General features: G+C 44.4%; 1 protein-coding gene across 13 annotated transcripts in view; it reads right to left on the bottom strand.

Annotated features, from left to right (window-relative positions):
- wipi1 (WD repeat domain, phosphoinositide interacting 1) overlaps positions 1 to 24,815 on the bottom strand; it is a 43,158-nt gene extending 18,343 nt beyond the window's left edge. For 5 of the 13 annotated variants that reach the window (XR_009784625.1, XR_009784626.1, XR_009784624.1 and 2 more), the window contains exons 1-5: positions 24,442 to 24,812; positions 8,357 to 8,439; positions 5,225 to 5,394; positions 3,539 to 3,635; positions 2,652 to 2,749 (exon numbers count right to left, since the gene is read on the bottom strand). Coding sequence is in view for 9 of the 13 variants with exons in the window: in XM_061748190.1 (XP_061604174.1) it covers positions 2,652 to 2,749; positions 3,539 to 3,635; positions 5,225 to 5,394; positions 8,357 to 8,439; positions 24,442 to 24,539 (546 nt within the window). In the remaining 4 variants the exon portion in view is untranslated. Of the gene's footprint in view, positions 1 to 2,651; positions 2,750 to 3,538; positions 3,636 to 5,224; positions 5,395 to 8,356; positions 8,440 to 24,441 lie in introns of all 13 variants that reach the window. The other 8 variants (XM_061748187.1, XM_061748188.1, XM_061748186.1 and 5 more) reach the window with 5 other exon arrangements.
- Between the last annotated feature and the right edge of the window lie 641 nt (positions 24,816 to 25,456).

The raw sequence follows: 25,456 nt of genomic DNA, 5'->3' as shown, positions 1-25,456 counted from the left end.
TTTTAAATTGGATTGAGAGCAGGACTCATTGCTGGGTATTTTAAATAAGAATCAGAATCATCTTTATTTGCAAAGTATGTCAAAAACACACAAGGAATTTGTCTCCGGTAGTTGGAGCCGCTCTAGTACGACAACAGTCAATTGACAGAGAATACTTTTGAGACATAAAGACATAAAAAACACAGTCACTGAGCAATAAAAGGTTACCAGAAACGTGGTAATGCCGGTACAATTTTCTATTTTTTTTTTTTGACAATGTGTAAAAAGATGCAGAGTCCTCTAGCAATTAGAGCAGTTTGAAATGAGTATTAGAACAATAGTCTGGTGTAATGGCCATTATGCAAAGGTCGCAGAGACGTCAGGAAATGGATGCAGTTTAAAGTGACTAGTAGTGCGATAATCTGGAACAGCGTCAATTGTGCAAATGATGCTGATGCTACAGAGGCACATGAGTGGCCAGTATTGGTCAACAACAGATATGCAAATAGTGCAGCGTGGCGAGACTACTACAGTGAGTGCACGAGTAATGTATACTTGACGTGCCAGAGATGTAACAACAAACTCAAGACAAAATTGGCAGCATGTTGAAATGGAATTGTAAGTTAAAAGTTAATGGCAAGAGGGAAGAAGCTGTTGGAATGTACAAAAAAATGTCAGTTTAACACATTTTAATCATGTGCAACCGATGTACATGTTCAAATTAAGTAAATTCAAAGGACTCTTTTTTCACTGCATGTGCTGGAGTCACAAGAAGCGATTGTGAGGGCAATAGGCGGCATAAAGGATCGCCTTGATCAATTAATATGTGTCCTCACAAAAATCAGTGATTCATTTAATGAACTGGTTAATAAGTGAATTCCAATTCCTTGCCTCTTTTACATTGTTGAAATCACATGTTGTCGGGCATGAATTGCTCATCAGTGCTAATTGTTCATGCGTCTCTGATGTACAGATTTATTATAACAGTTTCCCAGCATCACCTGTAGGTGTCGCCAAATGACCAACTGCTGCAGAAACGTGCGTACGCCAGCCATGAAGTTGCCGTGAGGCACCGCACATTTCCACGGTCATTTCACTCTTGATACATCTGAACTTTTCTGTGAAAACGAATGTACACCACGTTTTTGTGCGTACGCACCTTTTGTACATGAGGACCCTGTTTATTGATACTTATACACAAAAGGACTTTATTGAGCCGGCACGGTGTATGAATGGTTAGCACATCTGCCTCATAGTTCTGGGGACCGGGTTTCAAATCCCGGCCCCACCTGTGTGGAGTTTGCATGTTCTCCCTGTGCCTGGGTGGGTACTCCGGGCACTCCGGTTTCCTCCCACATCCCAAAAAACATGCACGGGAGGTTAATTGAAGTCACTCAATTGCCCGTAGATATGAATGCGAGTGCGAATCGTTGTTTGTTTATATGTGCCCTGCGATTGGCTGCCGATCAGTTCAGGGTGTACCCTGCCTCTTGCCCGACAATACCTGGGATAGGCTCTAGCACACCCGTGACACCAAGACACACAAACACTTCCTGCTTGGAGCAGCAGAAAGGGCACAGTGTGGGGAGAGGGAAAGAGAAAGACAGAGCATTTAAAGTACAGGCATCCAAATGAAACCTCACTATGTGTACGTGTGGGTGACACTTTGGACTTGATTACACTTCGTAAAACCAGTTAATATCTTTACATTGTCTTCTATTGTGTTTTTAAGACTATATTTAACAATACACTGCTACTTGTCTTTTTAAAAATGTTTTTAAAAAAATTTGCTATTTTTAGGGGTTTTGTTTTTATTTATTTATTTATTTATTTAGTCCTGTTCGGCTGTTAGGTCAAGCAGAATGGAAGATCTGTATCCCTTTTATCCCGGAACAGTTTTACTGTGTCACAGCCATGACTGTAAGTCATCCTGTTGGGTCAAACCCCCTCTAGGCAATGTTGTCTAACACAATACTGTATGACACAACATAGGGGTGTTAAATAAATAATAAATATACAGTGGACCCTTGCATATTTGCGGTTCGGCACCCGCAGATTCACCTACAGAAGTTTGCTGTTTTTTTTCTGTTTTTCCCATTTGTTGTCATTTTTATTTCTTTTAATTTCTCTTTTGGGGGGAACCAACCCCCCCAAAAATGCTTATTCAACAGTTTGTGGGGTAAAAAAATATTTCCCCCCCCCCAATGCAATTATAATGGATGGCAAATTATACGCAGATTTTCGCTTTTGCGGCACGGTGGGCGACTGCCTCACAGTTCAGAGGACCGTGGTTCAAATCCCGGCCTCGCCTGTGTGGAGTTTGCATATTCTCCCCTTGCCTGCGTGGGTTTTCTCCGAGTACTCGGGCTTCCTCCCACATCCCAAAAAACATGCACGGGAGGTTAATTGAAGTCACTCAATTGCCCGTAGACATGAATGCGAGTGCGTATCGTTGTTTGTTTATATGTGCCCTGCGATTGGCTGCCGACCAGTTCAGGGTGTACCCTGCCTCTTGCCCGACGATAGCTGGGATAGGCTCTCGCACATCCATGACCCTCGTGAGTGGTACAGAAAATGGATAGATGGATGGATTTTCGCTATTTGTGGGGGATGGTCCACTGTACTTTCACAAAATAGTATATTTGTTTTCTGCATTCAGCTTTTTTTCTTACCATATTGTTGGCATCATAAACTATTATCTCTCCCATTGTGGCGTTGCCAGGGTATGCTAGGTAGGAGTTGGAATGATTGGTAGATAAAGCACAGAGGCCTGAAAAGAGAGGGGATTTTAGTACAAAGCGGCACAAATAAGTGTACATAAGAACATGCTTGTAAAAAGACTTGGTATTTTTGCAATTTACACAAACAACAACTTTGCCAAAATGATCACTGTTAAACAACCCTTATTTGGATGCCAAGCCAGTACCACACACATACGCGCCAACTGCTTTTTCTCTGTCTTATCCAAATCCGTTCATAATTCATTAACAATTTGAGTTACAGGAGTAATGTAACTTCCTGGTCATAGCAAATTTGGCACGTACTATCCTGAGACAAACATTTATTTTTAATACTCAACTCAGTACATATTTGAAGGTTTCTATATTTTTAGAGGCCACGAGAACAAAATTATATATTTTAAAGTGCATTAGAATTGTATTATTTATAATATGTATTATTTTATAAGAGGTAAGGACCTGTGGCCACTAAAAAAAAATAGAATCCCTCATTTGAGTTATGAGATTCTCCAATTTCCAGAACTCCAATATCAATTTAACTACAGGTTAAAATGCCAAAATTCCATCAGTTGAAAAATGGCTCAGGTCAACCTGAGTAATAACACCTAGGAAGAAACTGTTGACATTTGGCAGTTTTTGATTTTGATGATCCAAAGCACGGAAGAAAACATTTTCATGTAGCTAACTGGTCTAAATGAAATTAATCAATGTTCAGGGATATTATGTTGGTTTTGTCCGTAAGTAAGTTTCAGTGATGGGTACAGTGTTGAAACAATAAGCAGTTTCACTCCTCGAACCAGCTTATGTGCCTAAAGTCTTACCTGAAGGGTTGGATGGAATGTTGAGCAGAGTCTTGAGCAGCTTCATGTCTTTGATGTTGTGGATATAAATGGAGTCCACAAGGCACACAGCAAGCCTCTGCATAGGAAAAAGCAAGGTTTACTCTGTGGCTATGCTATCGAAGTGGTATCTTTGTATTCTGGACCTGCATTTAAAAAAAAACAACAACACACAAAACTGAACCCCATCAATACATTGTATGATAAAAACAGCATACAAAATAAAGCCACTTTTTAGACAGCGTTTTAAGTAAACAGGACTACATAATATCAATACCTGAGTAATTGGGGCTGCTGGAATGATTAAAAATGAAAACTGAACTAAATCTCAATGTGTGATCAACAGAAAAATGCTCACTGTATTTTGACAGTATTGGTAGGCTCTATTTAAAGGTCCCATATTATGGGTATTTAGCCCTCCATTGAGTGACTCTCTGACAGGGACTCAGTATAAAAGTGTCTATTCCATTTTTAAAAAACACCTTGGTTTTGTCCAGAAAAGGCTCCTATGACAGCTACTTCGGTTTGACGCAGTTTTGTATCCGCTTTGTCCATATTTGGCTAAGACAGCTCCCTTTCCTCTGATTGGTTGCCTCTGTGTAGTCCCAACTCTCACTACTTGTAAAAGCACAGGTATGTGGTATATTGACAGTGCTGGCTCTGGGTCACAGAGGTGGCGGAGGTCTTCGCTAGTGACGTAGACAGGCCTCTCGGCAGAAAAACGTCTGGAGCTTAGGAATGCATGGACGATTTTAATTCATATTTCACATGTTTATTGATGCACCATAAAGCCAATACAACATTCCAAATACTGGAAAGGTTGGTTTGGTAAAATATGGGACCTTTAATGATGACGGTAAATAAAGCCACATGTTTAGCTCATTAATACCAATGATCATCTTTAGTGACTGAAATTTTGGTAGCTCTCCTTCCCTAGAATTGAGGGGGAACTGGCAGTCAAACCAGCAGCCACCTAGTTGCTAGACAGCCACTCTAACATATGCTATGTCACCCTCTTTTCCATACAATAAGTTGACCGGCACATGACTCCAATAGAATAGTTTAATAAATAAATAAATAAATAAAAAGAGCCATGCATTTTTTAAAAAAAATTCATTTAATTTAGGAACCATCGCTTACCCACATTAGGGTAACAAGTGAGCTGGAGCCTATCCAGGCTGATTTCAGGGAAAAAGCGAGTATACCCAGGACCCACACCAACCAATTTTAGGGCACATATAGATGGACATCCATTCACACTTACTAGTCTTAAAACACGCATATTTTTGGAATGTGAGTGGAATATGTGTCCACTGACAACCAAAGGTTTTGTCCTCCAAAAAAAACAACATCTGGCCTGGTACCTGGACCGACCCTTGCGAGGCAGCATGGTGCCAAAGAGCATCCAGATGACCAGAAAATACAAAGAAGTTCAGGGTCTCAAAACTTTCACGAATGCTTGCTTTTGTAGAGTGGAACTAAACATGCTGCTGTCTATGGATTTCAATTGCCACTGTGTTTCAATGTAATGTAAGACTGGTATAAGAAACATAACAGAGATTCTGCATTGCAGTGTCAAGTGTCACCAGCACACAGCAAGAGAAAACCAGGGAGGTGTGGGAGTCAAGCATAACAGCACTTGTTTGGCACGTCTTCAACCAATCTTACATGTCTGTTGAGTTTGACAGCCAGGATGTTGTTGGGATAGCTGTAGTTGCAGATCTCTGTGCCCTTCTTGAAGTGGTAGATGTTCATGAGCTGCGGCGTAGTGGTGCTTACAACAACGACCAGACTGCTAGAGAAGAGACGCTCCACAATGTAGACATTGGAAGTCTCTGCTAGGAGAAAACAGGGACCAGACATACAGACAACAATGAGGACAACACCCATCTTTATAAAGTAATGCTTACTACAATTGAACAAACTAATAAGATCCAAAAATGTTATTAATACATCTAATTTTCTTAGACATATAATATTCATGATAGTGAAGTCTCCAATGAGTAGATATCTTGATGTAAAATTACCATTCATGCATTTGAAAGAATTATGAAGTAGTAGGTTTAGGAAATAACTACACAGTCAATATGAATGTGCCTCTACTTTCCACCACATCACCCTAATCTGACAACACTTTGACTGGCTACCATTTAAATTTAGAATTCATGACCAGGCAGTCATGGTAGCGGGGGAGAGGTGGGTTTTCACTAGCCTCATGGTGGTGCTCCTGAGGCCGAGCCCCTCGCCTGCATGACCGCTTGGGGTGGGGGCTACCCTCTCATGCCCCATAGTTGCTCTCTGGGTCCCCTATCTTTCCCTTGTTAGGCACCCCTAGCCGCCCTCCTTTCCACAAAACAAGGGACACCGTCTCGCCCTCGGGCTGGGTGGGGACTGGCTGCATTTTAGGGTGGCCGGGGAAGGGGTTAATTGGTGGCGGGGTGTTTGGGGCCGTGTGTGTGTGTGTGTATGTGTGTGTGTGTTGGGGGTGGGGGTTGTTTGGAGGGGTGGCATTGGGTCCCTGCAGCCTACTCCGGGTGGCTGGTTTTCGGGGCGCCTCGGTGGGGTCAGTGGACCGCCCTGAATCCCTCATTGTGGGACCTGTCCACCGGGCCGCTCTTGGGTGGACTCCTGGGCCGGAAAATCCCCAGGGAAGCCGAGAGATGCAGTCTCTCCAGCGTGTCCTGGGTCGTCCCCGAGGTCTCATCCCGGTGGTACGTGCCCGGAACACCTCACCAGGGAGGCGTCCAGGAGGCATCCTAAACAGATGCCGAGCCACCTCATCTTGCTCCTCTGAATGCGGAAGAGCAGCGGCTCTAATCTGAGCCCCTCCCGGATGACCGAGCTTCTCACCCTATCTCTAAGGGAGAGCCCGGACACCCTGCGGAAGAAACTAATTTCCGTATCACCACCAGAGCGAAAACCACACTGCTCCTCCTGAATCTGAGATTCGACTTCCCAACGGACCCTCCTCTCCAGCACCCCTGAATAGACCTTACCAGGGAGGCTGAGGAGTGTGATCCCCTGTAGTTGGAACACACACTCCGGTCCCCCTTCTTAAAAAGGGAGACCACCACCATTGACTCTGCCAATCCAGAGGCACTGTGCCCGATGGCCACGCGATGTTGCAGAGGCGTGTCAACCAGGACAGTCCCACAACATCCAGAGCCTTTAGGAACTCCGGACGAATCTCATCCACCCCAGGGGCCATGTCCCCCGCCTCCCCCAGGGTGAAGTTCTGCTGGAGGTGGGAGTTGAAACTCCTTCTGACAGGGGATTCTGACAGACGTTCCCAGCAGACCCTCACGATACGTTTGGGCCTTCCAGGTCGGACCGGCATCCTCCCCCACCATGGGAGCCAACACACCACCAGGTGGTAATCGGTTGACAGCTCCGCCGCATGTCCGATGACACGACCACAAAGTCGATCATCAAACTGCGACCTAGGTGTCCTGGTGCCACGTGCACGTGTGGATAAGGGTGTCCTGATGCTTGAACACGGTGTTCGTTATGGACAATCCGTGATAAGCGCAAAAGTCCAATAACAGAACACCACTCGGGTTCTGATCGGGAGGGCCATTCCTCCCAATCACGCCCTTCCAGGTCTCACTGTCATTGCCCACGTGAGCATTGAAGTCCCCAAACAGACGGAGTCCCCAGCGGGAGCGCTCTCCAGCACCCCCTCCAAGTACTCCAAAAAGGGTGGGTACTATGAACTGCTGCTTGGTGGCTATGCACAAACAACAGTCAGGACCCGTCCACCGGGGTGAACCCGCAACGTACAGGCGCTGAGCCGGGGGGCAATAAGAATACCCACACCTGCTCTGCGCCTCTCACCGTGGGCAACTCCAGAGTGGAAGAGAGTCCAACCCCTCTCAAGAAGACTGGTACCAGAGCCCAAGCCCTGTGTGGAGGCGAGCTAGACTATATCTGGTCGGAACTTCTCGACCTCACACACCAGCTCGGGCTCCTTCTCTGCCAGATAGGTGACATTCCACGTCCCCAGGGCCAGCTTTTGTAGCTGGGGATCGGATCGCCAAGGTCCCCACCTCCGGCCACCGCCCAGCTCACATTGCACCCGACCCCTATGGCCCGTCCCACAGGTGGTGAGCCCATGGGAAGGGGGCTGTGGCCGAGCCCCATGAGTGCAGGCCCGGCCACCAGGCTCTCGCCTTTGAGGCCCACCTCCAGGCCTGGCTCTAGAGGGGAGCCCCGGTGACCCGCGACCGGGCAAGGGAAAACGTCTTCCTGAATTTTTTTATCTTCATAGGGGTTTTTGGAGTTGTGCTTTGTCTGGTACCTGTTTGCCATGGGTGACCCTGCCAGGGGCATAAAGCCCCAGACAACTTAGCTCCTAGGATCATTGGGACACACAAACTCCTCCACCACGATAAGGTGACAGCCCAAGGAGGGGTTTATATACTGTATATCACAGAATTAGTTGTTCTTAGAATTATATTTTGCTCTTCTGTTGAAAAAAATCAGCACACGTAAGGTACTTCTTGTAGTTTGATGAGTGTAAGGAAAATAATCCAACTTAATGTGATCTTATTTTTTGTTTGTTTTTGAGAAACCTAAAGACATTGACTAGCATGTGACATTAGAATATGGGTTGATCTGGGACAGAAGAATTTAAGAAAATTAAGTGTTGATTCTGCCTTTCATGTTGTCACTATTTTTCTGGAAAATGTAAGCATGCACTGTGAAATACCAACATGATTAGCTAGTTATTGAAGAAAAATAAACTTTGTATCAAAGTATCATTTCTCAACTGAGGATAAGAGGTCCAAGACCCATACTAACCACTCTCATGAATGCAGTCCAGTTTATCCACTGTGGTCAGAGAAAACAGCTTGTACCCAGTCTTAGTTCCCAAAGCCAATGACCTGCAAAACACACATGCAAACACACACACACAATTGGCACACTGAAGCAAATCTTGGGGAAAAGACTGAATCCTGTTGTGAAGTTAACCTGATTAAGGTTGAAATTAGGAGCCCAATGATCATGTATCATGTAATGTCAATAATCCAATAAATATGTAAGCTTGGCTGAGCTCTAAAACCTTCTGGGGCCCACGTAATCCCATATCAACCGAAACAAGACCATTGGCAAGTCTCAAATTCAGTTACATGGTAATGAAAGAAGTGCTAGTATTAGAATACACAAGGTGCTGGGAACAGATGTGATACAGTGTAGTGACTATGGCCCGGTTGTCCCTGCAACTCCCCGCCCCACCAACAACAACAACTTGATAAACTGCATTGTCCCAAGACGCCCCGCTGTGCAAGACCAAAGGACGCCTGGCGTATGTCAGCTGGACCTTAAACTAATTAGCAGTTTCCAGACAATTCTGTGCTCCAGTCATCAAAGACCCCTTTGATGTGCAGAACTGAAGATAAAGAGTTGGGAGAACCTCTCTCCAATAAAACCAAGCTGAGACAGATTGACAACGATAGATTTATAAATTGGATATGCCACAGATTGAACTATTACCTTGAGTTATGTCTAATCACCGCCTTTTTCAGGAACTCAAATATAGCAATGAACTATTTGTTTAATATTAAAACATACAAACACTCACTGGGAAAAATTGCTGGGACACAGGTGACACCCTCTGGCATTTGAGAGTGACTGCAAACCTGTGGGCTTTCATTCGAAGTTTCTTTAACTCAAGATAAATGTCTGTTTTGATATTTTACGAACTCTGCAGAAATACTCCAAATGTTTGCCTTGATGTTGGTGTCATTGTCTCAGCTTTACAGGTTCAGCTGCGAGACTTTGAGAACTGTTTGTCTTGACTTGAAGCCAAACAGTACGAAATGTTGTATTGAACAATAAGCAGTTAATCTGCCAAGACTAAAGTTTAAACAATCATTCTATATGCTTGATCTATGAGTAAGAGTAAAAAGTTGGGAGTATTTTATATGAATATATCATTTTTATACCATTTTATGGCTAAATTGTAGACCGAAATTCATTGGGCATGGTCTTCTTCAGTTTTCCCCGTTTCTTAGACACACCTCCTGGGTATTTAACCTATGACTCTCACCTCCTCTTGGCTTTTTGGTTCTTCTCGCTCTTCTTCATGCTGAGGGAACCTAGGCACGGCTGCGCCGTGCTACCACCCCTTCCCCCTCCTCTTTTCTTTGATCAAACACGTGGGTTCGTGCAACGCGAGCCTGGGATAGAGACTTGGCTTCCCAGCCTATGTGGGTCACTGCTAGGCAGTCAGAGCAGTTGCTGCTCCAAGTACCAGATACGCTTCCAGCCAAGCGTGATCGCTCTGAAATTACTAGCAAGTCCCTGGAAAGGCAGGAAGAGAAACGGTCATATTCTCCCAACGAAAGCTTGATGAACAACTTCCCCTTTTATTCTCCCGCCTGTTTTTGTTTATTTTTGTGCATCCTTTTTCTTTCACCAAACCTGCCTCCGTGCCTCTCAAGACAACTGAGACAGACCACCCCAAAGACCCATGGATCTATGGTCGTGAGTCGGACACCGCAATCGTTGCCAGAATGTACAAAATGAGCGCCTACTGATTTTAGGGTAAAATACCAGCTTCACACAAGTTCCATCTTTGTACTAGCTCAACACGGTATAACCTATTCACGAACATTTTTATTCAAGCCACACACGATGTCCTTCTTCCTTTACGTATGCCAGTTGCTTTCTATTAGCCTTATTGGTAGTGTTTTCTTTTTGTAGTTAGACCCCTCTGTGTGTTTCCCTGTAGATTCCTTGTAGATTTCATGAATTATTCTATAAATTTCACTCCTTGTTGTGTTTTGTGTGTGTTTTTAGTTTAATAATGAAACGTCTGTAATCAAGGACTCGTATTTCCTAATTGTTGCAACCTTCAGATTATGAGACTGATTAGAGGTTTTTTCGTCACTTTTTCCTAACATTTACACATATGAAAAAGAGACGTGGTGCCCTTTACGAGACAGCTACTTTGATTGTGAAGGCTAAAGCGTAAATCAAAGTAACCCGGAAGTGAATGTTCACCTTCGCCGAATTTATTTCTTAAGTAAATCCCGTTTTATCCAACACCGGTTTACGCTACAATAGTCAACCAAAGTTGCTTTACATCACTGCATCAAATGGAGCCAATTTTTGCATAACCATCTGTAACATGGGTACAATTCTCTCTCAATTGCAGGATGTTTGTCGCAGTATAATAATATAATTTGGTGTCAGAAAAACGTTTTTCATTGGAATGGTTCTATTAAAGAATTTCTTTTTTTAATTGAACATATATGAACAATTCAACGCAAAACTGCTTGCTATAAAATAAAAGAAACAAAACAATGCCAAATGAAAACAAAACAAAAAATCTAATCAAAGGCAGCAATAGATTTTGTCCTTTGATACCAATGTACACTGTTCAATAGGAGTAGGAAGAAATAAAAAACTTGTCCTACCCCTAAACATGAGTACAGATTTTACTTTGATACTGATAATCAAAAAGGAAGCTATTTACAGTCCCCACCAAAAGTAATGGAACGGAAAGGTCAATTCCTTTGTTTTTGTTGTATACTGAAGACATTTGGGTTTCAGATCAAAAGATGAATATGAGACAAGAGTTCAGAATTCCAGCTTTATTTCATGGTATTTACATATACATGTGTTAAGCAAAAGTATTGGAACATAACTGATGGGTGTTTCTAGTTGCTCAGGGGTTACCTTTTAGATTGATTGCTTAAACATTAGATAGTGCTTATTTTTGGCTTTGGATTGCACCTGTTAAAACTTCATTTGCTGTTGAGCAAACATGAAGACCAGAGACCTGTCTATGGGAGAAAAGCAAACCATTTTGAAGCTGAGAGAAGAGGAAATATCTATCAGAGATATTGCACAAACATTGAGAAGAGCGAATACAACAAACTACTGCTGTGTACTAAGCAACAGACATCGAACAGGTCAGCCAAGGGTATCAAGAGCAGTTGATGACAGAAACATTGTGAGAGCTGTGAAGATACACCCAAAGACAACAGTCAGTGAAATCACTGCCAACCTCCGCAGGGCAGGGGTGAAGGTATCACAATCCACTGTTCAAAGAAGACTTCGAGAGAAGAAATATACAGGCCAAACCACAAGATGCAAACCACTCATCAGCAAAAAGCAGGATGGATTTTGCAAAGAAGTACAGAGATGAGTCACAAAGGTTTGGGGACACAATTTTATGGACTAATGAGACCAAGATTAACCTCTACCAAAGTCATCACTTTGGCCAAAGTATGGCGAAAGAAAGGATCTCCTCATGATCCAAAACACACAAGCTCATCTGTGAAGCATGGTGGAGGTAATGTCATGGCTTGGGCTTGCATGGCTGCTTATGGAACGGGCTCGCTAGTCTTTACTGAGGATGTAACTCATGATGGTAGCAGCAGAATAAATTCTGAAGTCTACAAAACCATTTTGTCTGGGAAGTTACAAAAAAATGCATCCAAACTAATCGGGAATCAGAAGCTTCATCATGGAACAAGACAATGCCCCAAAACACACTGCCAACACAACACAACAGGACTTCAACAGGGGGGAAAAGTGGAAGGTCTTAGACTGGCCAAGTCAATCACCAGACCTTAATCCAATAGAGCATGCATTTTACCTCCTGAAGAGGAGCCTGAAGGGAGAAACCGCCAGAAACAAACAACAACTGAAAGAGGCTGCAGTAAAGGCCTGTAAAAGCATTTCAACAGTCTAGTAAAGTCAGTGGGTCGCAACAAAAACAAAGGAATTGACCTTGCCGTTCCAATACTTTTGGAGGGGACTTACAATATACTGAGGTATTTGAAAATAACAGGTCCATTTAAGGGATCCACAACAGTTAAGATAACATACCATAGCCAAGCTTCATCATCATCTTCAAACTTTATTTTATACCTGATTTGTATATTTTTCATTACTCTTGTTTAAAACAATTTTTTAAACAGAATAAGGGAGCTACTGTATGGCAGTAACGGTGACTCGTAAAGTGTGTATAACGGTAATGAATTATTATTTTAAACATCCTTAATTTTATGAAACAATAGCTATGGTTTTTGACATCATGGATTTCACGTTCTCTAAATGAGACTTCCAACATACAACCCCAATTCCAATGAAGTTGGGACGTTGTGTTAAACATAAATAAAAACAGAATACAATGATTTGTAAATCATGTTCAAACTATATTTAATTGAATATACGACAAATATTAATGTGCATGTATGTATTTAATGTTCAAACTGATAAACCTTATTGTTTTTAGCAAATAATCATTAACTTAGAATTTTATGGCTACAACACATTCCCAAAAAGCTGGGACAGGGTCATGTTTACCACTGTGTTACAGCACCTTTTCTTTTAACAACATTCAATAAACGTTTAGGAACTGAGGACACTAATTGTTGAAGCTTTGTAGGTGGAATTCTTTCCCATTCTTGTTTGATGTACAGCTTCAGCTGTTCAACAGTCCCGGGTCTCCGTTGTTGTATTTTACGCTTCATAATGCGCCATACATTTTCAATGGAAGACAGGTCTGGACTGCAGGCAGACCAGTCTAGTACCCACACTCTTTTACTAACAAGCCACGCTGTTGTAACACGTGCAGAATGTGGTTTGGCATTGTCTTGCTGAAATAAGCAGGGATGTCCATGAAGAAGACGTTGCTTGGATGGCAGCATAGGTTTCTCCAAAACATGTATGTACCTTTCAGCATTAATGGTGCCTTCACAGATGTGTAAGTTACCCATGCCATTAGCACAGCCCAATACCATCACAGATGCTGGCTTTTGAACTTTGCGTCCATAACAGCCCGGATGGTTCTTTTCCTCTTTGGCCCGGAGGACACGACATCCACAATTTCCAAAAACAATTTGAAATGTTGACTCGTCGGACCACAGAACACTTTTCCATTTTGCATCAGTCCATCTTAGATGATGATTTTATATATATATATATATATATATATATATATATACATACATATATGCGGCACGGTGGTCGACTGATTAGAGCGTCAGTCTCACAGTTCTGAGGATTGCCCGTAAGTGTGACTGTGAGTGCGAATGGTTGTTTGTTTGTATGTGCCCTACGATTGACTGGCAACCAGTTCAGGGTGTACCCCGCCTCCTGCCCGATGACAGCTGGGATAGGCTCCAGCACGCCCGCGAGCCTAGTGAGGAGAAGCGGCTCAGAAAATGGATGGATGGATGGATATATATATATATATATATATATATATATATATATATATATATATATATATATATATATACACACATACATATATACACATATATATATATATATATATATATATTCGCTAATTTTTACACCTTCAGGGACCCTTTAGTAGCATACCATCTCACTCCCCCATTTTTTCGAGCCAAAGCATCATTGGCCTTTGTTGGGACTAGGTAGCTATCCACCAAACATCCATCCAGCCACGTGGACCATGCAAAAGTAGCACGTCAGTGAATAAAACTGTTTCAAAATGAGTCTTTATGTATTTCTGAGCCCACTGCAAATGTTTCTACTTCTGAGATTGGTTAGTGGTGGCTAAAATACAGCTTCATGCTTGACTGCAGCCTGACTACTATTACTCCTACTACTACTACTACTACTACTACTACTACTACTACTAATAATAATAATAATAATAATAATAATAATAATACCCGAGTTCAATCCCGGGCCCCGCCGTGTGGAGTTTGCATGTTCTCCCCGTGCCTGCGTGGGTTTTCTCCGGGCACTCTGGTTTCCTCCCACATCCCAAAAACATGCATGAATTGGAGACTCTAAATTGCCCGTAGGTGTGACTGTGAGTGTGAATGGTTGTTTGTTTGTATGTGCCCTGCGATTGACTGGCAACCAGTTCAGGGTGTACCCCGCCTCCTGCCCGATGACAGCTGGGACAGGCTCCAGCACGCCCGCGACCCTAGTGAGGAGAAGCGGCTCAGAAAATGGATGGATGGATGGCTATATATATATATATATATATATATATATATATATATATATATATATATATATATATATATATATACACACAAAAAGACATACATATATACACACACACATATATATATTCGCTAATCTTTACACCTTCAGGGACCCTTTAGTAGCATACCATCTCACTCCCCCATTTTTTCGAGTCAAAGCATCATTGGCCTTTGTTGGGACTAGGTAGCTATCCACCAAACATCCATCCAGCCACCTGGACCATCCAAAAGTAGCACATCAGTGAATAAAACTGTTTCAAAATGAGTCTTTATGTATTTCTGAGCCCACTGCAAATGTTTCTGAGATTGGTTAGTGGTGGCTAAAATACACCTTCATGCTTGACTGCAGCCTGACTACTATTACTTCTACTTCTACTTCTAATAATAATAATAATAATAATAATAATAATAATAATATTAATAGGGCGGCACGGTGGACGACTGGTTAGAGTGTCAGCCTCACAGTTCTGAGTGTGTGAGCTGGGTGGTGACCTTGACAATCCGATCCCTGGCTACAGAAACTGGCTCTAGGGACATGGAATGTCACCTCTCTGGCAGGGAAGAAGCCCAAGCTGGTGTGGGAGGTCGAGAAGTTCCGATATCGATATAATCGGGCTTGCCTCCACACACGGTTTGGGATCTGGTACCAGTCCTCTTGAGAGGGGTTGGACTCTCTTCCACTCTGGAGTTGCCCACAGTGGGAGGCGGCGAGCAGGTGTGAGTATACCTATTGCCCCCCCCCCCCCCTCCCCCCCGGCGCAGCGCCTGTACATTGGGGTTCACCCCGGTGGATGAGAGTGTAGCCTCACTCCGCCTTCGGTTGGGGGTACGGGTTCTGACTGTTGTTTGTGCCTATGCACCAAACAGCAGTTCAGAATACCGACTCTTTTTGGAGTCCTTGGAGGGGGTGCTAGAGAGCGCTCCCGCTGGGGACTCCATCGTTCTGTTTGGGGACTTCAAAGCTCACGTGGGTAAAGATAGTGAGACCTGGAAGGGCGTGAATTTGAGGAACGGCCACCCACGATCAGAACGTTCTGATCAGGCGTTCTGTTATTGGACTTGTGTGCTGACCATGGATTGTCCATCATGAACAACATGTTCAAGCATAAGGGTGTCCACACATGCACTTGGCACCAGGACACCCTAGGTCGCAGTTCGATGATCGACTTTGTGGTCGTGTCATCGGACTTGCGGCTGCATGTCTTGGACTCTCGGCTTGACGAAACCAACGAAACTTTTCTGTCCAGAAAAGTTATGAACAGAATTGATGACAAAGGGCAGCCTTGGCGGAGTCCAAAACTCACCGGAAACGAGTCCAACTTACTGCCGGATATGCAGACAAAACTCTGACTCCGGTCGTACGGGGACCGAACAGCCCGTATCAGAGGGTTCGGTACCCCATACTCCCGAAGCAACCCCACCCACCCACCTCCACAGGACCCCCCCCCCCCCCCCCCCCCCCCACCCCCGGGAGGTCTTAAAAGTATTCCACCCCACCCACCGACTCACAATGTCCCGAGTCGAGGTCAGCAGCGCCCCATCCCCACTGTACACAGTGTAGATGGTTTACTGCTTCCCCCTCCTGAGACGCCAGACGGTGGCCCAGAATTTCCACGAAGCCGTCCAGAAGTCTTTCTCCATGGCCTCACCAAACTCCTCCCTTGCCCGAGTTTTTGCTTCAGTGACCACCAAAGCTGCATTCAGCTTGGCCAGCCGGTACCCATCAGCTGCCTCAGGAGTCCCACAGGCCAAAAAGGCCTGATAGGACTCCTTCTGCAGCTTGGCGGTATCTCTCACCGTTGGTGTCCACCAAGGGGTTCGGGGAGGCCTATGGGCCCTGATCCAAATTGTATTAATCATCTGTGGAAGGACATCAAACATGCCATCTGGAGAAAGCATCCTTCCAGCCTGAGGCATTTGGAGCTGTTTGCTCATGAAGTGGGCCAAAATACTTGCTGACAGGTGCAAAGTTACAAAAATCGTTTGATGGCAGTGATTGCCTCAAAAGATTGTGCAACAACATATTAAGTTAAGAGTATCATCATTTTTGTCCAAGGCTGTTTATTTTTTAAAATAATGTTTTGGACCCACAATTTAAAAGCAATATCTGATTTTTATGTTAAATTTCATTACATTTATTTAGAATTATTTTTATTTAGTTTTTGCTTCAGCCACCACCAAAGCTGCATTCCGCTAGGCCAGTCGGTACTCATCAGCCAAAAAGGCCAAAAAGGCCCGAGAGGACTCCTTGTTCAGCTTGATGGCATCCCTCACCAGTGAAGCGTCCAGGAGGCATCCTAAACAGATGCCCGAGCCACCTCATCTGGCTCCTCTGAAAGCGGAAGAGCAGCGGCTCTAATCTGAGCCCCTCCCGGATGACCGAGCTTCTCACCCTATCTCTAAGGGAGAGCCCGGACACCCTGCGGAAGAAACTAATTTCCGTATCACCACCAGGGCGAAAACCACACTGCTCCTCCTGAATCTGAGATTCGACTTCCCGACGGACCCTCCTCTCCAGCACCCCTGAATAGACCTTACCAGGGAGGCTGAGGAGTGTGATCCCCCTGTAGTTGGAACACACCCTCCGGTCCCCTTTCTTAAAAAGGGGGACCACCACCCCAGTCTGCCAATGCAGAGGCACTGTCCCCGATGTCCACGCGATGTTGCAGAGGCGTGTCAACCAGGACAGTCCCACAACATCCAGAGCCTTAAGGAACTCCGGACGAATCTCATCCACCCCAGGGGCTTTGCCACCGAGTAGCTTTTTAAACCACCTCGGTGTCCTCAACCCCAGAGATAGGACAGCCCACCTCAGAGACCCCAGACTCTGCTTCCTCATGGGAAGGCGTGTTGGTGGAATTGAAGAGGTCTTAAAAGTATTCCACCCCCCCCACCCCCACCGACTCACAATGTCCCGAGTCGAGGTCAGCAGCGCCCCATCCCCACTGTACACAGTGTTGATGGTGCACTGCGTCCCCCTCCTGAGACGCCGGATGGTGGACCAGAATTTCCTCAAAGCCATCCGGAAGTCATTCTCCATTGCCTCACCGAACTCCTCCAATGCCCGTGTTTTTTCCTCGGCGACCACCAAAGCCGCATTCCACTCGGCCAGCCGGTACCCATCAGCTGCCTCAGGAGTCCCACATGCCAAAAAGGCCCGATAGGACTCCTTCTTCAGCTTGACGGCATCCCTCACCGTTGGTGTCCACTAACGGGTTCGGGGATTGCCGCTACGTCAGGCACCGACCACCTTACGGCCACAGCTCCGGTCGGCCGCCTCAGCAATGGAGGCGCGGAACATGGTCCACTCGGACTCAATGTCCCCTGCCACCCCCGGAACATGAGCAAAGTTCTGTCGGAGGTGGGAGTTGAAACTCCTTCTGCCAGACGTTACCAGCAGACCCTCACAATACGTTTGGGCCTGCCACGTCGGTCTGGCATCTTCCCTCACCATCGGAGCCAACTCACCACCAGGTGGTGATCAGTTGACAGCTCCCCTCCTCTCTTCACCCGAGTGTCCAAGACATGCGGCCGCAAGTCCGATGACACGACCACAAAGTCGATCATCGAACTGCTAGGGTGTCCTGGTGCCAAGTGCACGTGTGGATAAGGGTGTCCTTATGCTTGAACATGGTGTTTGTTATGGACAATCCGTGATGAGCACAGAAGTCCAACAACAGAACACTGCTCGGGTTCTGATCGGGGGTGGGGGGGCCGCTCCTCCCAATCACGCCCTTCCAGGTCTCACGGTCATTGCCCACGTGAGCATTGAAGTCCCCCAGCAGAACGATGGAGTCCCCAGCGGAAGTTTGAATGTGATTCGCTTATTTTGAACACAGCCACATCCAGTTCAAAGAGGATGTGCACGCTTATTGTCAACATCATTTGACATTGTTTATTTTCACTTCCGCTCTCCAAAAGATTTCAAAATATTAAATTGTACAATTATGATTGTGAGTGCGAATGGTTGTTTGTTTTTACGTGCCCTGCGATTGGCTGGCAACCAGTTCAGGGTGCCCTCAGTTAGCTGGGATAGGCTCGATCATACCTGTGATCCTAGTGAGGATAAGCGGTGTAGAAAATGGATGGATGTTTATAGTTCACATTAATGGTGGAAAATGTTGTGAAATGATTTATCTTGGTCTTATTTTTTATATCACAAAAACCTGGCCTTTGAACAGAGGTATGTAGACTTTTGATATCCACTGTAGGCTCTCACTACCACTGCTTTCAGCGCCAGTCCATGTTCTGTCAAACCACTTGATTGACCAGCCTTCTGTTACCTCCCCTGCCAGCAAATTTATGTTTCCATAATATCTGTGGACTCAGCAAACCTAAACATACTGTATTTAACTCATATCAGTTCATTTTTACACATTTGCTTGATTGCTTTACTTCCAGTCATGGCAAGATCTGTACATTCATGTCCTGCCTCATCCTATTTACAGTAAGACTCCTGTAGAAACATTACAAATATTAGACAGAAAGTTGTAGGCACAAACTAGAAGCAGTATGCTGTTTTTTGTTTTTGTTTTTTATGAAAAATGACTTTATAAAGAACAAAGCTAACTGTAGTTTAAGAGTGTCAGATATGTCCAACCTTCCATTATCTAGACCGTGAACTCCTTTCAGTCAATCATTCACACCTAACTATTGGCAATTTAGAGCCTTCAACTAACCGGACATTCATGTTTTTGAACTGCGGAAGGAACCCAGGAATGCACTGGGACAACACATCACTTTGCTGTGAGACAGCTGTATTGCCATGTTGCATGATGCAATCTTCCAATTTAATGACGTGCTGTTCAAGAACCGTTTTCTCTTTTTGTCCATGGCGATATGGACTGGATATGAGTATGTTTCACGAGACAGACAGACAGCATTTGTATGCACTGTTTTTTTTTAAGCAAAAGGAACCACTGGAGCTCATAGCTGCAGCCAAATGCAAAGGGACTGGAGAGGAAAGCCACTCCTAAAGAGGAGTAATTACTGATTATAGCAGCACTACATATTTTGCCCATTCTTGTCAAAATTGCCTTATTTCTTGATAATTTCAAAACAGGGGGGTGTCCATTCAAGGGAGGCAAGGAAGGCATAGCAAATAAGGAGTAGGACCATAACGAATAACGATACACCAAAGTTAGGATTCAATTCATATCTCAATTTCTGAACCACAGTTCGATACACACTACCATTCAATCGTTTATACAGTGCCGTGAAAGAGTATTTGACCCCTTCTCAAATTACTATTTGTTTTGCATTTTCCCCACTTTCATGTTTAAGATCACCAAACAAATGTAAATATCAAAGATAACCCAAGTAAACATAAAATATTATTTTTAAACGGTGATTTTATTTATTAAGGGGGGGACTATTCAAACCTACCTGGCCCTGTGTGAAAAAGTAATTGCCAACCTTGTTCTATTATAAATTGTGGCTAATCACATTTTTTGGAAAGGTGGGTTCATTTTCACAGACCACACCTAAGCCTGATTACCTACAGACCTGTTCAATCAAGAAATCTGTTAACCTGTCTGACAAAATGAAGCTGGTCAAAAGCTAAAACAAAATACCACGACCCAAAGAAATTCAAGAACAGATGACAAATATAGTAATTTACATCTATCAGTCTGGAAAGAGTTAGGCCTACAAAGCCGTTTCTAAAGCATTCGAACTCCAGCAAACCACAGTGAGAGCCATTATCCACAAATGGAAAAAACATGGAACAGTGGTGAACCTTCCCAGGAGTGGCTGGCCCACCAAAATTACCCCAAGAGCACAGTGACGACTCATCCAGGAGTTAAGGCCAAAACCACTGCTGACCAAAAAGAACATAAAAGCTCCTCTGACTTTTGTAAAAGTAGTTATGACTTGTGGGAGAATATTCTATGGACTGACGAGGCAAAAGTTGTGTCTCGTTGCATCTGGTGTAAATGTAACACAGCATGACAGAAAAAGAGTATCAAACCAACAGTCAAACATGGTGGTGCCAGTGTGATGGTCTGGGGCTGCTTCTTCAGGACCTGGACAATTTATGAATTCTGCCTTTTACCAGAAAATCCTGAACGAGAATGTTCTGCCAGCAGTCCATGACCTAGACCTGAAGCGCATTTGGGTTCTGGAGCAGGACAACGATCCAAAATACACCAGCAAGTTGACATCTGAATGGCTTGTGGGGGAAAAAATGAAGGTTTTGGAGTGGCCTAGTTAAAGTCTAGACTTGAATCAAATTGAAATGCTGTGGCATGACCTTAAAAAGGCCGTTCATGCTCGAAAACCTGGTCGTGCTGCAGAATTACAAAAATTCTGCAAGGAAGAGTGGGCCAAAATATCTCTACAGAGGTGTGACTCTTTGCCAGTTTTAGGAAATGCTTGATTTCTGTTGTTGCTGCTGAGGATGAGGCGGCACGGTGAACGACTGGTTAGAGCGTCTGCCTCACATTTCTGAGGACCGGGGTTCAATCCCCGGCCCCGCCTGTGTGGAGTTTGCATGTTCTCCCCGTGCCTGCGTGGGTTTTCTCCGGGCACTCCGGTTTCCTCCCACATCCCAAAAACATGGATGGTAGGTTAATTGAAGACTCTAAATTGCCCGTAGGTGTGAATGTGAGTGTGAATGGTTGTTTGTTTGTACGTGCCCTGCGATTGGCTGGGAACCAGTTCAGGGTGTACCCCGCCTCCTGCCCGATGATAGCTGGGATAGGGTCCAGCACGCCCGCGACCCTTGTGAGGAGAAGCGGCTCAGAAAAGGGATGGATGGATGGATGCTGCTGAGGATGGCCCAATCAGTTATTAGGTTTAGGTGGCCGTCACTTTTTCACAGAGAGACAGGTAACTTTGAATCGTTTTTTTTTCTTAAATAAATACAGAAATGGAATCACCATTTAAAAACAGCATTTTAAGTTCACTTGGGTTATATTTGTCTGATATTTACATTTGTTTGATGAGCTTAAACATTAAAGTAGGGAAACTATGCAAAAAGTTCTGCTGGGGGACTTCAATGCTCAGGGGGACTTCAATGCTCACGTGGGCAATTACCATGAGAACTGGAAGGCCGTGATTGGGAGGAACGGCCCCCCGATCAGAGTTCTGTTATTGGACTTCTGTGCTCATCACGGATTGTCCATAACGAACACCATGTTCAAGCATAACACCATGTTCAAGCATAAGGGATTCGCCCGGAGTTCCTAAAGGCTCTGGATGTTGTGGGGCTGTCCTGGTTGACACACCTCTGCAACATCACGTGGACATCGGGGACAGTGCCTCTGGATTGGCAAACTGGGGTGGTGGTCCCCTTTTTAAGAAAGGGGACCGGAGGGTGTATTCCAACTACAGGGGTATCACACTCCTCAGTCTCCCTGGTAAGCTCTATTCAGGGGTGCTGGAGAGGAGGGTCCATCGGGAAGTAAAATCTCAGATCCAGGAGGAGCAGTGTGGTTTTCGTCCTGGCCGTGGAACAGTGGACCAGTTCTACACCCTCAGCAGGGTCCTCGAGGGTGCATGGGAGTTCGCCCAACCAGTCTACATGTGTTTTGTGGACTTGGGAGAAGGCGTTCAACCATGTCCCTTGTGGAGTCCTGTGGGGGGTGCTTCAGGAGTATGGGGTACCGAACTCCCTGATATGGGCTGTTCGGTCCCTGTACGACCGGAGTCAGAGTTTGGTCCGCATATTCAGCAGTAAGTGGACACGTTTCCAGTGAGGGTTGGACTCCGCCAAGGCTGCCCTTTGTCACCAATTCGGTTCATAACATTTATGGATAGAATTTCAAGGCACAGCCGAGGCGTAGAGGGGGTCCGGTTTGGTGGCCTCAGTATTGCATCTCTGCTTTTTTGCAGATGATGTGGTTCTGTTGGCTTCATCAAGCAGTGATCTCCAACTCTCACTGGAGCGGTTCGCAGCCGAGTGTGAAGCGGCTGGGATGAGAATCAGCTCCTCCAAATCTGAGAACATGGTCCTCAGTCGGAAAAGAGTGGCGTGCCCTCTCCAGGTCGGGGATGAGATCCTGCCCCAAGTGGAGGAGGGGTCTTGTTCACGAGTGAAGGAATAATGGAACAGGAGATATCAACAGGCGGATCGGTGTAGTGTCTGCAGTGATGCGGACTTTGTATCGATCCGTTGTGGTAAAGAAGGAGCTAAGCCGAAATTTACCGGTCGATATATGTTCCTACACTCACCTATGGTCACGAGCTGTGGGTCGTGAACGAAAGAACAAGATCCCGGATACAAGCGGCCGAAATGAGTTTCCTCCGCATGGTGTCCGGGCTCTCCCTTACAGATAGGGTGAGAAGCTCGGTCATCCGGGAGGATCACAGAGTAGAGCTGCTGCTCCTCCACATTGAGAGGAGCCAGATGAGGTGGCTGGGGCATCTGATTCGGATGCCTCCCAGACGATTCCCTTGTGAGGTGTTCCGGGCACATCCCACCGGGATGACCCCGGTGACGACCCAGGACACGTTGGAGAGACTATGTCTTTTGGCTGGCCTGGGAACGCCTCGGGATCCCTCCGGAAGAGCTGGATGAATTGGCTGGGAAAGGGAAGTCTGGGCGTCCCTGGTAAAGCTACTGACCCCGCGACCCGACCACGGATAAGCGGTAGAAAATGGATGGCTGGATGAACTATGCGAAAATATTTGAGAAGGGGGCCAATACTTTTTCACGGCACTGTAATATTTGTATGAATAATAATAAAAAACATAATAATATTATAATAGATTAAGAGAATAAATATCATATTATATATTAATTTAATCATAACTATACTACAGTTGTAATGATATAGTTTATTAATATAACACAAATTTGTTAGAGTTGACTGCCTGTGTTTTCTTCTGTACCCCACACAAATTAATTTCGGGATGGTGTCACAGCACAGGTTTGTGTTTTAAAAGTATTGTGATTTTTTATTTCAATACGTGTATCATTAAATGCATTCTAATGAGTAAATAACTCTCTATAACCGCTTCATACAACAGAGTACTGCATGTATGAATGGAGAAGATTTTGGTAGTTACCTATGATTATATTGTTGATTAATTCTCCTTTTGTACTGTTTTTGAGACTGTGTGAAAGATGATTTGAAATGAAACATTCATAATTATTGTGGAATTTTTAAGTGTTACATTTGTAGGGTCGTAAATAATAATTACACATGACAATTGTTTTTTTTTTTTGGTCCTAGGACAATTATGAGAATTATAAGTTTTATTGTCCTACGCCAATTATGCGAATGCGTGTTTCACATTTCTACTCAGCATTTTATGGATGAGCAAAGGAAATTCTCAGTGACATCCTTTTCAATATGAGTGAAACTGTTTATACAATTCAAATTTATCTAGTTCTATCCCTCTAATATTAGATATTGCTGCAAAAGTTACACAAAATTTTGTTTGGTAGACTGCCGCCCTTGAGCAAGGAAAGGAGACCTGTACAATTTGTGTAATTCTTTTTCAGCTACAGACAGGACTATGTCCTCATTAGTTACAGAATCCGTAAAGGAAGCATACTTTAAAGGTACCAAGGCGCTTTATATGCAGAATCTCATCCCCAAAACGGCTAAAGCGTATCTTTTTTGAGAGCCGTTTTCGTTGTAAAGTAAGCTTTGCTGAAAGCCCGAAGTGATGCCACTGAGGTAACAACGTTATACGATATACGATAGCAGTTATTTTCTCAGGCTTGAAGGCTGTACCGCAGCATTATGCAGCCTTTTTTTTATTTTTTTTTATTTTTATTTTTTGGGAGGATGTGAACACATTTTAGTGCAATAATGCACTAACACAATGGGTTTACAAAAACACGAGTCCACAGGGTTTCTGAATAGCACTTCTTAAAACGGCTGCAATCATTACACTACATGGAGGATGAATTTAAGACGGAAGCCCGGGACAAATTCATCCGCTCCTTACGTGGAGTCTTGGTTGAACGAGGCGCATCCAAACGGGACTCCCGGTGTATCCGGTCCGTCCGGTCCACCAGGCCCACTGGCACCCACTGCAGACTCCATCCCGATTCCCAGCGACCTCCTTCCCTCCCTCCGCCGTGGATTGGAGGCCTGGGAACGGCAGCACCTCTTCGCTCGATGTCGGCGGAAGACGACTCCAACGTGGCAGAAAAGTGGGCCAAAAGGTTTACGTGGAAGTTTTCAAGGCAAAGTCGGAGGTTTTCTCCGTTTGAAAAATGTTGAAATTTAGTTTCAGCTCCAATGTTTTGGGAGGACTGCTCTCGGCCCGACAAGAAAATGCAGGGAGGAAAAGAAGCAAAACAAGAACAGCTGACAGCGTGACGTCACGAATCCAACTCTTTGGATTGGTTCGTATCGGAACATGACGTCACTGGCTTGAATAATGATTGGGCTGACGTGCGACAGTGTGTTTTCATTGGCTAGCTAGTGTAAGAGGGCTTTTATTTTGTCTGTCTGTTCAAGAGATGCGGCTGCCTCTGTCTCTCAACACAGGAAAGACGCTTTCAAGCGTACTTTTTTTTGTTTTGCAACTGACAAATTAGGCTAGGATGCAATTCATACATACTGTCATGCGGTCAAAACGTTGAGAAGTAGTAATCGTAATGTACGTTCCTTGTTTCAAAGTGATAATACCACGGCGGGATATAGTTGTCGCCTACAGGTTTTGTTGACTACTTATATTGGGAAAGCATCTGGACTCTTCCATACAAATAGTTTATAAATAAAGTTAGGGAAATTTCTTTTCAAATTATACAAGGTACTATCCTGTCAAAAATGACCTTAAATTCAAAAGACATTTGAGTTGATTGTTCATTTTGTGAAATGTCAACTGAAAATATATATATTCCACCAATGTCCTTATACTAACAAATTCTGGAAAGATGTATCCCGATTTATTGAGTGATGAAGACATTTAACTTTTGCATGGGCCTCGTTCGAGTGACCTTTAAAGACATATT

The sequence above is a fragment of the Phyllopteryx taeniolatus genome, chromosome 16, assembly GCF_024500385.1.
Source record: "Phyllopteryx taeniolatus isolate TA_2022b chromosome 16, UOR_Ptae_1.2, whole genome shotgun sequence".
NCBI lineage: Eukaryota > Metazoa > Chordata > Actinopteri > Syngnathiformes > Syngnathidae > Phyllopteryx > Phyllopteryx taeniolatus.
This window is presented reverse-complemented; position numbering and strand designations above follow the sequence as displayed.